Raw genomic sequence first — 15,134 nt, forward strand, 5'->3', positions numbered from 1 at the left:
AGTCTCAAAATTATTCAACCCCTTCATGGCAAGTGTCTTTAGTACTTAGTAGAGCACTGTTGTGCTGTTTTGCTGGTATGACCTGCTGCAAACGAGATGTATAGCCAGACACCAGCTTCTGTCAGCGTTCCTGAGGAATCTTATCCCATTCCTCATGAGCAATGGCCTCCAGGTCAGTAATATTGTTGGGTTTGCGTGCTGCAACCGCCTTCTTCAAATCCCACCAGAGATTTTCTATGGGGTTCAAGTCAGGTGACTGTGATGGCCCTGTAGAATCTTCCAGGACGACTTCTGCAACCAAGCCTTGGTGGAATTTGTGGTATGCTTGGGATCATTGTCCTGTTGGAAGGTCCAATGACGCCCAAGCTTCAGCTTCCTCACGGACGGCATGACGTTTTCTCCTAGGATTTCCTGATACTCCAATGAAGCCAGCTTGCCTTCCACACGCTGCAGGTTTCCAGTGCCAGAGGATGCAAAGCAGCCCCAGAGCATCACAGATCCTCCACCATGCTTGACTGTGGACAGAGTGTTCTTTCTTCATTCTTCTTCCTCCAGACATACCGCTGATCCATCGTGCCAAAAAGTTCCAGTTTTGTTTCATCGCTCCACGGAGCAGAATCCCAAAACTTCTGTGGCTTATTTATATGATTTTGAGCTGACTTTTCTTGTGCTTTTGTGTCAGTGGCGGTGCACGTCTTGGAGTTCTGGCATGGAAACCTTCTGCGTTTAGTACGCGCCTTACTGTGCTCACTAAAACCTCAGTGCCTGTTACCAAGTCCAGGGTTTTTCACAACCTGCCTTCTCAAAAATCTGATTGCAGCTGTTGACAGCTTCATATTTCTGCCCTGTACAGGTATTTCATTATTTTCTGCCCCTAGCCAGTTCAGGTATTTCAAGTGTTCCAGCTCAAACACACCTGGTGCAACTAATGATTAGTTGCATCAGGTGTGCTTGAGACAACACCTGTTTTGCATATTTGTGTTGTTGTGAGGGATTCTATTCAGGGGGTTGAATAATTTTGACATTCTAAGTTGCATTTTCGGCTGAATTTGGGGAAAGCACTTAAAGCATTCGTTGAGTTGAACTATTTCAATTGCTTTTGTTTGATTTGTTCATTGCAAACAGCTGAAAGTCTGTACGTTTTTACAATAAACCTGATTCGCAATGGGGGTCGAATCATTTTTATTGCAACTGTATAGTGCTGTATAAGTAAGGCAATGTTAGTTTACACCTGTACATTAGCTAGCTGATGCACGCATAATCTATGCTGTTGTAATGTTTAATTAAGAAATGTGCTCTAAGGAATTTAAGAGTGATTTTAAAGAGAAAATTGGGGCAGAAATGTTGGGGGGTGGGTGGGGGGGGGAAACACTGGTTATGAAAGGGTTTGTTTGGGAAACAAAAGAAGGGATTTTTTTGCCACTTGGCAGCAAGAATTACACAATTCAGAGGCTCTTTTCACTCCTGTTGAATTATGTGGATTTGGCTGTTTCGCAAGCTGTGGTCATGTCACAAAGTCACATAATACAGTATTAAATACTATGTCAATATAGTGTGTCACTCTTTGTGATTATAGAGTCGAGTAATACTCAGAATGATAGTTTACAGTTTGGGATGTAGCCTGCATCTCTTTTGTACTGTATGTTAACTGCAGCCATGGGTCAATCACATGACGTGGATAAAGACAGCATGTAATGATAAGGAAAGTTTTTTTGTTTTTTTTTACTGCCAAGTGCAGAAACCGGACTAGGTAATAATCGTACCTTGGCCTCAATGCTTCTTCAACTCCTTGTAGTCTAAAAACTACCAAAGTATAGAAACAAAGCCAGTTTTTACAATAAAGCCTTTTTAAGGTTCTCACCTCTCCAACATCATAAATGAGAACCTGTCCATCAGAGTCTCCCACAGCAATCTCTCGGCCTGTCTGTGCCCACCTCAGCCTATTCAGAGCAGGAGTCCCCTCCACTGTAACACTGGCAGTGGGAACCTACATAACAGCACAAAAAAAAGTTTAGCAATACTGAAGCATATTCAAAGTTAATAACAAAACCTGGGTCAACATGCATGTGCAAGTGTGTGTGTTTCAGAGACCTCTGTGTCATTGTTGAGGTTCCACAGGTCTAAATGGCCAACTCCATCCACGCAAGCAAAGAGGGCAGGGTGAACAGGCGACCACATCACATCATACACATAGTCAGAGTTATCCTCAAACGAGTAGAGCGGCTTATTATTCTACAGGACATAAAAATAGCAGAGACGTAGAGTCACTGGCTTGCACAACACAACACTAATCACATTGTCAATGGAACCAAAATCACTTTTCCACTGCTGTTATTACTCTCCATGTTTCCAGGAACTCACAGAGACTAAACTAAGGCTGCTTTCACACAGCATTTTTTAACAGAACAATCACTAGCCGGAGAGCTTTTTGTGTTTATAGGAGAAAAAGTGGCTCACACTGTGACCCACTATAACCAGAACAAAGCTCTAATCAATCTTAACTAGTATTAGCTAACTAGTCTAGCTTACTCGCCATGTTAGATTTATTGATTTAAGTTTTACTCTGGCAATGAGGAGGTTGTTTGTCTTTATTGGAACTTGGGATGTAGAAAATTAGAGAAGCAGTGCTGTCTGTGTAACTTGTCCCACTTTAGCTGTAGCTGCATAGTCATCACATATGTTATTATTGTTAATTAGATTGCAACATTTGAATATTGTCAGTCAAATATTTTTGATTCAGTATTATAAACTACTATATTATTTTACACCTTATATACTAGCTCACTGACAAGACTGATTTTTACTGTCCGACATGCTTCACCCCAAGTTGTAAATAATTGTTATGGAGATAAAAAGCACTTTGTCACTTGGATCCTTCATGCAAAGTTGAACTTTTTTAAATTTTTGGAAGGAAAAAACAAAAACACTGTCGGTTCAGAAAAAATACTTAGTATGAACATACCCTTAAACTTCTTTTAGCATATCGACATTTTGCTTCTACGTCAAGGTTACGGTAAGTCAGGGTACCTTAGTGCTCCAGAGTTTGATGGTCCAGTCAAAGGAAGAGGTGAGAAAGAGATGGGAGAAGTCTACAGAACCAGCCGCTGTGTGGCAGTGGATTCCTGTAATTGGACCATGGTGGCCCTCAAACATCTCGCTGATACCTGCCTTACTGCTCCCAAACACGTACACACACACATGGAAAACAGGAAAGAACACTCATCACAATTCTCCATCATCTGGATCGTGTTTGCGAACATAAAATGATTATTAGACGGAATGGACTACTGGATGTCAAAAGATCCCTGAACTGAACGGACTAATGGAAAATGCACACCGGTCTGTTGTACTTGTGGCACGTTCGCCTGCTCATGATTACTCGAGTATGATTATTTGGCAGTTGCACAGTCGTTAAATTCCACAATCATATGTTCCTGATGCACGACCAGGAATGTGAATTAGGTGCGTTTCCATCAGTGAGGATGAGGCAAATAAACACCCAAACACAAGGTTCCAATGTGAGGAGTAAACATGGAAAAAAGCCTGGCTGTCTAGACTTACTATTGGGCAGGTTTGTCTGTGTAAGGTCATATAAAACCACACTTTTGGACAGAGAGATGCTAATAGGAGATACTGACGCATGAATCCACTAGTCTGTTCTAAGGAGAGAGAGAGAGAGAGAGAGAGAGAGAGAGAGTGTGCAAGAGAGAGAGAGAGAGAGACAGACTTCCCTATGCGTGCAGCAGTGTGTTTAACAGCTCTGGAGATCGTTATGCTTGGGGGAAAAGTACAGTTCCTAATTTCAGCATGTTTAAAATCCTTATTGAATGCAACCTTACCCAACAGCAGATCTGGTTATTTTCTATATCTAATATTATTTGTTAAACATTTCTCCATTACTTAAACTCTCATTTTTTTTAAAGCAAGTCTTCCATACAGCTTTTTGAATGGAAAAACAAACAAACAAACAAAAAAACGAGCGTCCTTTTACATTATACTTCTTGAAATATATTTTATTCTCTTAAGTAAGCCTACAAATACAAACTGGAATAAAATAATTTTTAAAAAGTTCCTAATATTTTATAAGAGTTAAACATCAGCTGTTTTATGATCATAAACACTTTGCCGCATATTAAGGTTACGAGCTAATTCTGCACAAAAAAGCTCCACTACACAAATAAAGCCTTCACATAACTGTATGCGTACATGAGTGTGTGTGTGCACGCGTGTGTGTGTGTCTATGTGTACTCATTACTCTGAGAGGTAAATAGCCAGTGTGAGAGGTGCTTCTGTCTTATTAGCTGGGTTGAGATGGGAATATCATAATCATAGCATCATAAATGAAGTGGAAACACTGCAGCTCTCTCAATCACATCTGAGCACAAACACGCAGATGAACATCTCGCTGACTGACTGAACTGCTCTTGCTGGCTCCAAATACATTTCCGTCTACGCACAAGAAACCTTACCTACTCGCCATACGGATAGCTTCAAGAAATCCCAGTCAACGGGAACACTTCTGCTTTTCCTCTTCTGTTCTAACGACTCGTTAATTCCTGAATGAATTATGATGCTGTGTTTTCCACAAACATTTCATACTTTAACCAAAAACCCACAAGAAATATAGAAGTGGGATTAGTTGTTTCCACTAGGCTTGTGCGTGTGTGTTCATTTCCATTGTTTCCAGTCCATTAGAATATAGGATAATCAGATGTACACCCTTACTGCACAAGATTTTGGAAGTGTGTGATTTACCTGCCGTGCCGACAGGACGTATAGACCGATCCGTCCTCGCTGCCTACCACAAAGTTATTGACGTCACCCAGGGGGAAAGACATGGAAGTGACTGCTACAGACTTAGACTGCTTAAACACCAACTCCATACTGTCCTGTAAGAGAGACACCGAGTGTGACATCCGCACAAACACACAGCACACGTCTCACAGCACAGTAAATAACCTCCAGTAAATAACCTCTCTTGGCACTTTCGTCATGGATGATGTCAATACAGCTAGCACTTCATAAATGCTTCACGGTTGACCTTGGGGTTTGGCAAACTTTATGAATGACGAAGGTAATGTTATTCACACTTTAAATATATAAGACAAGGGAGCAGCCGTTTAGCCCCCCCCCCCCCCCCCCCCAAAAAAAAATTGCTGAGTCTTTAAAGAGCTGAGCAAACTGCCTGCCAAGTCCAGATGCATTTCCAAACCACTTCCCCTTGAGTGCATCCCTTAGACCCCGATTCTACACTAAGGCTCTTTCCTAAGCAATTACCGCAGTACTCTGACTCAAACCTACAAGAATGATTTCCATGTCCATACTCGGTAATAAGGGCTAAGAGTGTGGATACTGGGAGAAATGTATGTCAAATTTTTGTTTTTTGCTATAAGTAACATATTGAAAGAAAAGAGGAATTCGGGTACCTGAGGCTGGGACAACATGTCCAGACTCCATGAGCACATTTTGCCATCGGTGGAGATGCTGATCAGGTTGTGAGCATTCTGAGTGCCGACGACATTCACACAATAAACAGGATGCTACAAAAGAGAGACGGAAAATTGGGGGATATACAAGACAGACACACAAAAAAATGGTACTGTTGTTATCTGCTATATGAATACATCACCAGGAATGATTAAATATAGGACATGATTAGTTGTGGAATTCTTGCAGTATAGCAAAAAAAAACTAAACAAAACAAAAAAAAACAATTCCGCATTGAAAGAGAAATTTATTCGGTCTAAATTATCCTACTTAACGTCCCACGTATATGTTACAGAAATTCTAGTGCTGCTATTTATAGTCTAATGATTTGTATGGCTCAGTGACCGTGTGCATCGTATCGTACCCCATCCCTCATGAGTGATTACATGGAACCTATGGCTTAAATTGCATTCTGTACGAGTGATTCGTGTTGCAGCTACTGTTTTAATCAACATGAACACATTCTGCTGCTTCACGGGGCTCTCGATGATGCGGGTAGAGTTACCGTGTGAGCAGCGGCCGAAAGCGGGGTCCTCTGCACTGGAGTTCGCTTGTTACTCCTATTGTCCCATAGCACAATCTGTCCTGAATACGTACCACCTACTACCAGGTTAGGGTGGAACTTAACAAACGCAGCTGACATCACTGCAGACTACAGAGAGAGAGAGAGAGAGAGAGAGAGAGAGAGAGAGAGAGAGAGAGAGAGAGAGGAAATGGGTCATGTGTTTGAACAGTAAGATGGATAGAATGAGACCACAGCCATGTTTTAGTGCATTCAAATTATGTGAATGTAACATAATGAACAATCATGAACAAACTATAAACCTTCAGCATTAGTTAATTATAGTAAGTAATGTTTATAAAAATTTTTTTTTAAAAAGAACAAGAAAAAAACACGACAAAGCATGCTTTTTTTAGGAAAATAATCCATGAAGGAGTGGTGTGATGTGACCTGCCACAAAGTGAAGTTACCAACACCAAAGAAGGATTTTTTTCCTATAACAAAACATCCCAAAGTGTTTTATTCCTTTTAAACCACAGTGGTAAGACAAGTTACACTATAGTAGCTACAAACAGTCGTTCTCTCAACCACCCTCTCTTTTCTTTCTTAGAAAGCACAAACTCCATCTGTTCTGAACACTTTCCTGTGACATAAAACTTACTGATGGTTCCAAAGTGCGACCACAAGAGAAAGAAACATCTCCTTTTAGAAAGCTTTAATCAGCCATATATTTATTAAATAACGTTTTTTATGCACATGATGCAGAGTTTACCCCTAATTATTTAGACGAAGTTTTTAAGAAATGGTTTAAGAAAGGAGTTACATCATATTATTCTATCACGCGCAACAATATTTTCTTAACCTTTCAAGAGTTTAAGAATCGGTTCGAGTTGGGTAATCATGACATGTATAGATACTTTCAAATAAGACACCACTTCAGCTCAACAGTGAACAAGAAGGGGAATTGGGAATTATTTGGTGAAGATACTCTTGCCTGCATATAAGGCCACTACAATTAGTAAGGTTATTTCTAAACTTTATCATTGCCCTCCACTAATATTGGCACCCTTGGTAAATATGAGCAAAAAAGGCTGTGAAAATTGCCTTTATTGTTTAACATTTTGATCTTTTGTTCATAAAATTTACAAAAATGCAACAATTATTGGCACCCTTTTAGTCAACACTTTGTGCTACCTCCCTTTGCCAAGATAACAGCTCTGAGTCTTCTCCTATAATGCCTGATGAAGTTGGAGAATACATGGCAAGGGATCTGAGATCATTCCATCATACAGAATCTCTCCACATCCTTCAAATTTTGAGGTCCACGCTGGTGGACTCTCCTCTTCGTCTTCAAAATCACACACCAGAATCCAGCTCTTTTGTCAGAATTAAATGGGAGAAGGAAGGAAACATGACTATAACAGAAGAGGCTTGGTTAAAAACATCCCAATGGAAAACCACAGGCTCCAACCAATGGAGGTTATTTGCCTGGAAAAATGTAATTAGATTTTTTACTTCGCCGGCTCAAAAGTGCCAGAGTGAAACAGGATCAGGGTGTTGGAGACACTGTACTTCAGAAGCAGCAAATCATCACCATATATTTTGGGCGTGTCCAGTCATTCACATATTTTGGAAAGATATACACAAGACATTAGAAGCTAGATTAAAGATCAAAATTCCATTCCAATTTTATGTCTTATATTTAGGAAATCTGGACTTGCATAAAACCAATTATCCATTATACCTATGGAGAATATTTCTGGTTGCAGCTAAAAAGGCTCTTACTCATACATGGCTTCAACCTACTTCACCTACTATAGAAGACTGGATAGCAATTGTAATTGAAATATATAAAATGGAAATCCTTTTCTTTCAAATTAAAAAACAAAAATGTTGTGGAAAAGATGGAAGGAATTTGTGGAAAATTTAGAAATAGTAATTATATAATAGATGAAATGATGGATTATTGTCGTAAATTAAACTGTAATTATGCTAAGTTGCAACTAGACTGTACCCTATTTGTTTTTTTTGTTTGTTTCATTATACATGTATGCACATTTATACATACATATATTCTTTTGATCGCGCTCACTCTTATTTATTTATTTGTCTAATGTTGTCTAATTCTGTAATGTATTTTTGACTCCTACACAGGGTAAAATAAAAAACGTCGTTGTTTTTTAAAAAAAAACCCTTATTATTAGCCTTAGATTTGGTAGCGAGTCGGCCATACAAGTCATCGATAACAGAACGAGTGCATTAAAGGAAACCTATGATTTGAATTATAGCCAAAACTACTGTCAGATATAGAAAGTGATTCAAGACCTTCTGACCAATTAGACTCAAGAATTCAGCAGTGCTGTGATATACAGTAAAGCCTGGTTCACGCTGCACCGACAGACGCTGATCGACAATAACCAAATTTTAAAAGTTGGCTGTTGGATTCAGAATGTTGGGAAACACAACCGTCATGTTCACGCTGCCCCAACAGACACCAACAAACTTTTTATGGACAGTCAGACTTGTTTTAAAATGGATGATCCACATTCAAATTTTACTATTACTCTTTATGTGTCCTTACGTGTGCCTGAAAAGACAAAGCACGAAACGAAAGAGGATGTGGGAGAAGCCTTGGCTGTTGCGATCGCAGAGAACTACAGGCAGAGGATGTGCAAAGCTTTCAAAATGTTGCTCGGTTTTCCCCCAAGCAGCATCAACAACTCCAAGAAAGACATCTTAAGGTAGGACATGTGGTAAGCCAAAACCATTATTAGGTCATACATTATGAACAATATTTTTACACAAATGTAAGTTATAGGCATTTGTTGTCGATTTCGATTCTTATCGTACTTCATGAAACAGTATACAGAAAACAGCATACGGTTCGCGGATGATCCCGATTAAAACCAAAACACAAGAGCAGACGATCTTTACCAGGGGTCAAAATAAACAATATTATTTAAAATGACACATCAACAAATAATTTATCCTCTTCCTTCTGATTTGTCCAGAAATCTGCCATTTTACCCACAACAACGATTTAGCGTTGGTTCATCTAGGTGTTGATTATCTTTGATTATTATATTATACATAAAAAATTAAATGTCAATTAACAAGAAGTCTTGGTTACTTTTGTTAATTTTACTTCTGGTGTAGTAATAATGAAATACATGGTGTGTTCATCATAGCTACACACTACGTAATGTCCATTAATAGAACCTTAACAGAAAGTGCTGCATTTCTACTAAAGGTGAATAAGAAGCAGTCATTTGTCTCCTGCTGTAACTCAATCATGCAGAACATATTCTAATAGTGGATGCGTGATACTTTGTGATGAACTATACATCGATGTGAAGAGCATCATTTGTATTTGAGGCGCACACATTTTCTTGAGTGAATGGATGAGTGGCTGGGTAAGTGCGTGCATGAGTGAATATGAGATACAGCTGTTCATTAAACTGGAAATGGTCCACCAGCACCACTGAGTTTTCAGCTACTGAATGGTTCAGCCAGACCTAACCCCCTACTGTATCCAATATAATCCAGCACCATCTAATCAAACACTGTCTTTAAATCCTCTGAGGAAATTTCCCAAACTGGAGTTGGGGGGGGTGGGGGGGTAGGGGGGTTTGGGAAACGTTCCTCTTCAGCTTTCAGAGAATGGTGAAAAATCCATTTTTGGAGTCATTCTCCATCAATCGCGGTCTTTCTCTCCAACTCACTCTCTCTCACACACACAGACAGGGGGAGAAAAAACAAGTTCACACTTATATGTATGTATGGAGTTTGCTGAGTGTGTGTAGTGTGTGTGAGTCATGTATCCGCTCTGAAGGCCAGCACATGTGGTTCTACTCAGCATGTCCACGGAACACTACCTCAGGGCGTATGTGCACACACACACACACACAGACACACACACACAAAAAACACACACACACACACACACACACACACACACACACACCTAGAACTAGAAGTAAAACATGCATGCTAGAGCCAGTGGAAATTTCAGCTCTACAGTTCTCTAAATTTCAAACTGGAGCACATCTCATCTAATTATGTTCTTATTTAAAAATATAAATGCGCTTATTCCCCAAAATATTTAGCTGGTCTTGGTATCTACATTGTGCCTTTTTATTAACTAAGCTGTTTCTTACAAGTATACCTTTTTGAGAGGTTACTGAATAATATACCGTTGTTCTTCTAGGGTGACCATATTCTGGATTTCCAGAAAGAGCACATCTTTTTTTTTTCCTGGGGGTATATTCCCACTGATATTAAAAAAAAAAAAAAAGTTAGTATACCTGGGTGACTAGGAACAGGAAATTGTTCAACTATGTCTTCCTGTTTCACAGGGGTATAAATATGAGGTAACACATAGGCCAAATTCCCTTAGTCATTCATAATAATGGGTAAGACCAAGGAATACATCTCTGATCTGCAGAAAAAGGTTGTTGAGCTTCAGAAAACGGGAAGTGGCTATAAGAAAACGGCACAAGCATTGAAAATGCCCATTTCCACCATCAGGGCAATAATTAAGAAGTTCCAGTCAACTGGAAATGTTATGAAAAAAACTGGAATTGGATGGTTTGAGTGGCTAAAAAATCTCCAAGGATCACAGCTGGAGAATTGCAGAAGGCCCCAAAACTACAATCTGAAGTCACCTACATCACCATAAGCTGCTGGAAGGGTTTCAAGAAAAAAGCCTCTACTCTCCTCCAAAAGCAAACTCAAGCGTCTTCGGTTTGACAGACACTACTGGCACTTCAAATGGGATCTGTTTCTATGGTCAGATGAAACCAAAATAGAGCTTTTTGGCAATAAACACCAGAGGTGGTTTTGGCGCACACAGAGAGCTAGCCATATGGAAAAGTACCTCATGCCCACGGTTAAATATGGTGGTGGCTCTTTAATGTTTTGGGGCTGTTTTTCTTCCAGATGACCTGGACATTTTGTTAGGACACATGGCATCATGGACTATCAAATATCAACAGAGATTAAATGAAAACCTGACGGCCTCTGCCAGAAAGCTTAAAATGGGCCGTGGTTGGATCTTCCAGCAGGACAATGACCCAAAACATACATCAAAATAAACACAAAAATGGTTTACTGAACACAAAATCAAGGTCCTGCAATGGCCATCCCAGTCCCCTGACTTGAAACCCATAGAAAACCTGTGGGGTGAACTGAAGAGGAGCGTCCACCAGCATGGACCTCAAAATTTGAAGGATCTGGAGAGATTCTGTATGGAGGAATGGTCTCAGATCCCTTGCTATGTATTCTCACCTCATCAGGCATTATAGGAGAAGACTCAGAGCTGTTATCTTGGCAAAGGTAGGTAGTACAAAGTATTGACTAAAAGGGTGCCAATAATTGTTGCACACCTATATTTAACAAAGATTTGTTTTGATAAACCTGTGTTTGCAATTGTTTGATATCCATGAGAGCTGAGTATATTAGTTAATTTTTTGAACAAAAGATCAAAAGGTTAAACAATAAAGACATTTTTTCACAGCCTTCTTTGCTCATATTTACCAAGGGTGCCAATATTAGTGGAGGGCACTGTATGTAAAATCGGTTTCACCCTGCCCACGTTTTTCCAACATTCTTTTGAATGTCCATGGAATAAAATAAAATTTTAGATGCCACGAGTGTACCTTCTACCGTCATTTACACATTTGAATGGCCATGTAATAGGAATTACTGCGATAACATGAAATAAAAAATGACCTTATATGGTCATGGGCATTGTTTTGACTCAGGACTTCTGTCATTTGCTGCTACTGTCAAGCAACTGTTTGATGCCATATACAAGAACGCTTCATCTTCGCGCGTTCGCCGACAGTAGAATAATAGTTGAGAGGCAGGAATTTGGTTACTGCAAGCCTTTTATAATCGACCAATTGGTACGAGAGAAGGCGGGAATTACAGAGAGGGTTTAAAGAAATGCAAATATGTGCACACATGATGCAGTATTAGACCATAGGCACATCATAATGAAATTAAAACAGAATCTTGGACGTTTTCTCAAATTTAGAAATATTGGCCAGACGCTTTTTTAAGGCCAGAAAAAGAGGACGTATGGTCACCCTACGTTCTTCAACCCAATACCTGTGTGTGTTAGTGTAAGCGCTGCACAATCTTTATGATCATTTTTGCATAAAAACACTCTAACATAACACATTCTCTGTAATCTGTAAGCTTTCGATCCATACAGATTGTGTGTGTGTGAGATCAATTATTGGGTTTTTTTTTTTGTATCAAATGGCATTTTTTATGTTTAAGACAATCTTCAACTGACATATTAGTGCAATATTCTGTTTTGGTTAACACTGTGTGTGTGTATGTGTGTGTGAGAGAGAGAGAGACAGAGAGAGAGAGAGAGAGAGAATACCAGCATGATGAAATCACAGAACTGTGCAGAGGGATGAGAGAAGACGAAGAGCGGATGACAGGAAAATTGGCAGCAGATCATGTTGGTCAGAGAAACAGTTACCTGTGTGTGTGTGTGTGTGTGTGTGTGTGTGTGTGTGTGTGTGTGTGTGTGAGAGAGAGAGAGACAGACTGGTGGGGTGGGGGGTTCAGAGGGTGTGTTAGTGTATGCGTGTGTGTTAAATGTTATTTCAGTCAGTTTGTTTGTATGTGGATATTTGTGGGCTGCTGAATTGAGAGGGTGGTACTTCCTCTCTTACCTGGCAGTGAAAGACATACTCGGGCGTAGTTTTCTTATACTTCATGTTCCAGACCAGCGCCACTCCATCAGGCTCATGCGGTGCCTCCTCGTTGTTGTTATAGGAGGCAACCAGCAGCTCAGGATACTGCACACACAGAGAAAAAAAAACCTTGTAACATGTAGCGCGCACACACACACACACACACACACACACACACACACACACACACACATACACACATACACACACACACTCCCTCAGGCGCTTTTCCTCTTGCCTCCTGCTGTGGTGTGTGTGTGTGTGTGCGCGTGTGCGCGCGTGAGTGTAAGTGTGGATGCCAGCCAGAACGCGTCACTGCTTCAACAAGATTTATTACAGGGAAACTTTTCCTCAGCAGCGGTGACGGTAAATAAAAGCTAACATGCACCAGCAGCAGACTGCAGACTACTATGAGCTGCTCCAGAGATGCACTGCCTCTGGCTACTGCTGCGACCTGCTTCACATTCAAATCTCAGTAAGACTTGTAATACCCTGCAGAACCAAATCTTTTACCACAGATGAAACGAACGCTTAACTACTGCCTCTACTAATGTAAACGAAAAGATTCGGTTATGTCCGTAATACATTAGCACAGAAAAATGACAACACAAATCGGTGCGGTGAGAAATGGTTTTGGGTACACAACTAGTGCCAGAAGTCATTTACTCCCTATATACATCACACAGCAGAGTGGAACTTAATCATGCCACCTCAACCACGAGTTGCCAAAACACATATTTAGGCCTCTGGAGAAACCGCAGCAGCTAAAACAATAATCCATGTCTGTTTAGATTGTACACATTTACTAGAGGCAGTGAAATTGAGATAGCAGGAGAGCACACTGAGGCGATTACTCATAACTAGATGCAGTGCCTCCGTGCTTCTGATCAAGCTTTTTCGCTTTGACAGTCCAGAGGCAATTTCCATGATGTAATTAATAAATAAATGTGACAGTGATCTTTAAGTTCAAACTTGTAGACTGAAAAGAGAGAAAACAAAACCCAAACATCACCTACTAATCCTTTGAGTCACTGTTATCCAAAAGCACACAATCAAGCTTCATACAATGTGAGGAAGAGGAACGTCTTTCTGGTGATACCTACATTAACTTTGTACAAAGACAAGACAAGATTTGACCATGTATATATTGATCGCTCTTGCAAATCTTGTCTTTTGGGGGAGGGGGGGGGGGGGTTCTATTTTTGTTCAAAATTATAGACAATACTAAACTAAATCATAACAAATGCTCAGATATGAAGCAACACTAACACTTTCCCCCCCAATCAAGAGTGATAATACACACACATACATACATACACAAACACACACACACTCATATACACACTCATATACACACATACATACCTACACATACATACCTACACACACACACACACACACCTACACACACACACATACCTACACACACACACACACACACACATACCTACACACACACACACACACACACATACCTACACACACACACACACACACACACACACATACCTACACACACACACACACACACACATGACCTACACACACACACACACACACACACACACACCTACACACACACACACACATACCTACACACACACACACACACACACACACACACACACACACACACACAGGATGGGAGGGAGGAAGAGAGAGAGAGTAAAAAACAAATCCATATGTTTGAGAAATTCTATCTATATTCACCATTTAAATGTCACTAGAACACCGACACTGTATACAAACAGAGAACTGAAAACATTTGACCTAAAATCTATTTTTTACACAAATTGGCCATCGCAACATCCATCCATTTCTGTACCCAGGGACTACACAGGGACTTGGGGCACAAGGCGGGAGACACACTGGATGGGGTGGCAACCCATCGCAGGGCACAATCTCGCACACACACTCACACACCCATTCACACACTACAGACAATTTAGAGATGCCAATCAGCCTACAGTGCATGTTTTTGGACTGGGGGAGGAAACTGGAGTACAAGGAGCAAACCCCAAAGCACTGGGAGAGCATCCAAGCTCCACGCACACACAAGGCAGAGGCGGAAATCAAACGCCCAACCCCCGAGGTGTGAGGCAAATGTGCTAACCTCTAAACCAAGAGAGATAGAGAAACGACTTGACACTATTACATTCTCGTGTATGTTCTGCTGTTTTTGCATACGACTGAGTTCTGACATGGAGATTTTCCCCATTTTCACACTCCTGATCAATGTATGTCACTGTTTAAATGTTCTCAAGCAGGCTTTCAGGCCTTGTGCAAGGTGCTCCTTCACTGCTTGTATCTTGATATCAAAGGCACTGCATGGAGATTTGTTAACAGGGAAAATGGCATGACATGACACTTGTTGCACTCGAATACAACTTTGGACTAAAAATATAATGAATACAAATAAACAGTACGTGCAT

At 40.4% G+C, this 15,134-nt stretch overlaps 1 protein-coding gene across 7 annotated transcripts in view; it reads right to left on the bottom strand.

Moving 5' to 3' along the window:
• The window catches only part of dync1i2a (dynein, cytoplasmic 1, intermediate chain 2a), a 41,646-nt gene that overhangs the window by 2,927 nt on the left and 23,585 nt on the right, over window positions 1–15,134 (bottom strand). For all 7 annotated transcript variants that reach the window (XM_053627026.1, XM_053627027.1, XM_053627024.1 and 4 more), the window contains 7 exons: window positions 12,682–12,807; window positions 5,993–6,139; window positions 5,427–5,540; window positions 4,756–4,889; window positions 3,028–3,172; window positions 2,092–2,232; window positions 1,862–1,987 (listed from right to left, as the gene is read on the bottom strand). In XM_053627026.1, coding sequence (XP_053483001.1) covers window positions 1,862–1,987; window positions 2,092–2,232; window positions 3,028–3,172; window positions 4,756–4,889; window positions 5,427–5,540; window positions 5,993–6,139; window positions 12,682–12,807 — 933 coding nt within the window. The remainder of the gene's footprint in view (window positions 1–1,861; window positions 1,988–2,091; window positions 2,233–3,027; window positions 3,173–4,755; window positions 4,890–5,426; window positions 5,541–5,992; window positions 6,140–12,681; window positions 12,808–15,134) is intronic.

Source organism: Ictalurus furcatus, chromosome 6, assembly GCF_023375685.1.
Source record: "Ictalurus furcatus strain D&B chromosome 6, Billie_1.0, whole genome shotgun sequence".
NCBI classification, from domain to species: domain Eukaryota; kingdom Metazoa; phylum Chordata; class Actinopteri; order Siluriformes; family Ictaluridae; genus Ictalurus; species Ictalurus furcatus.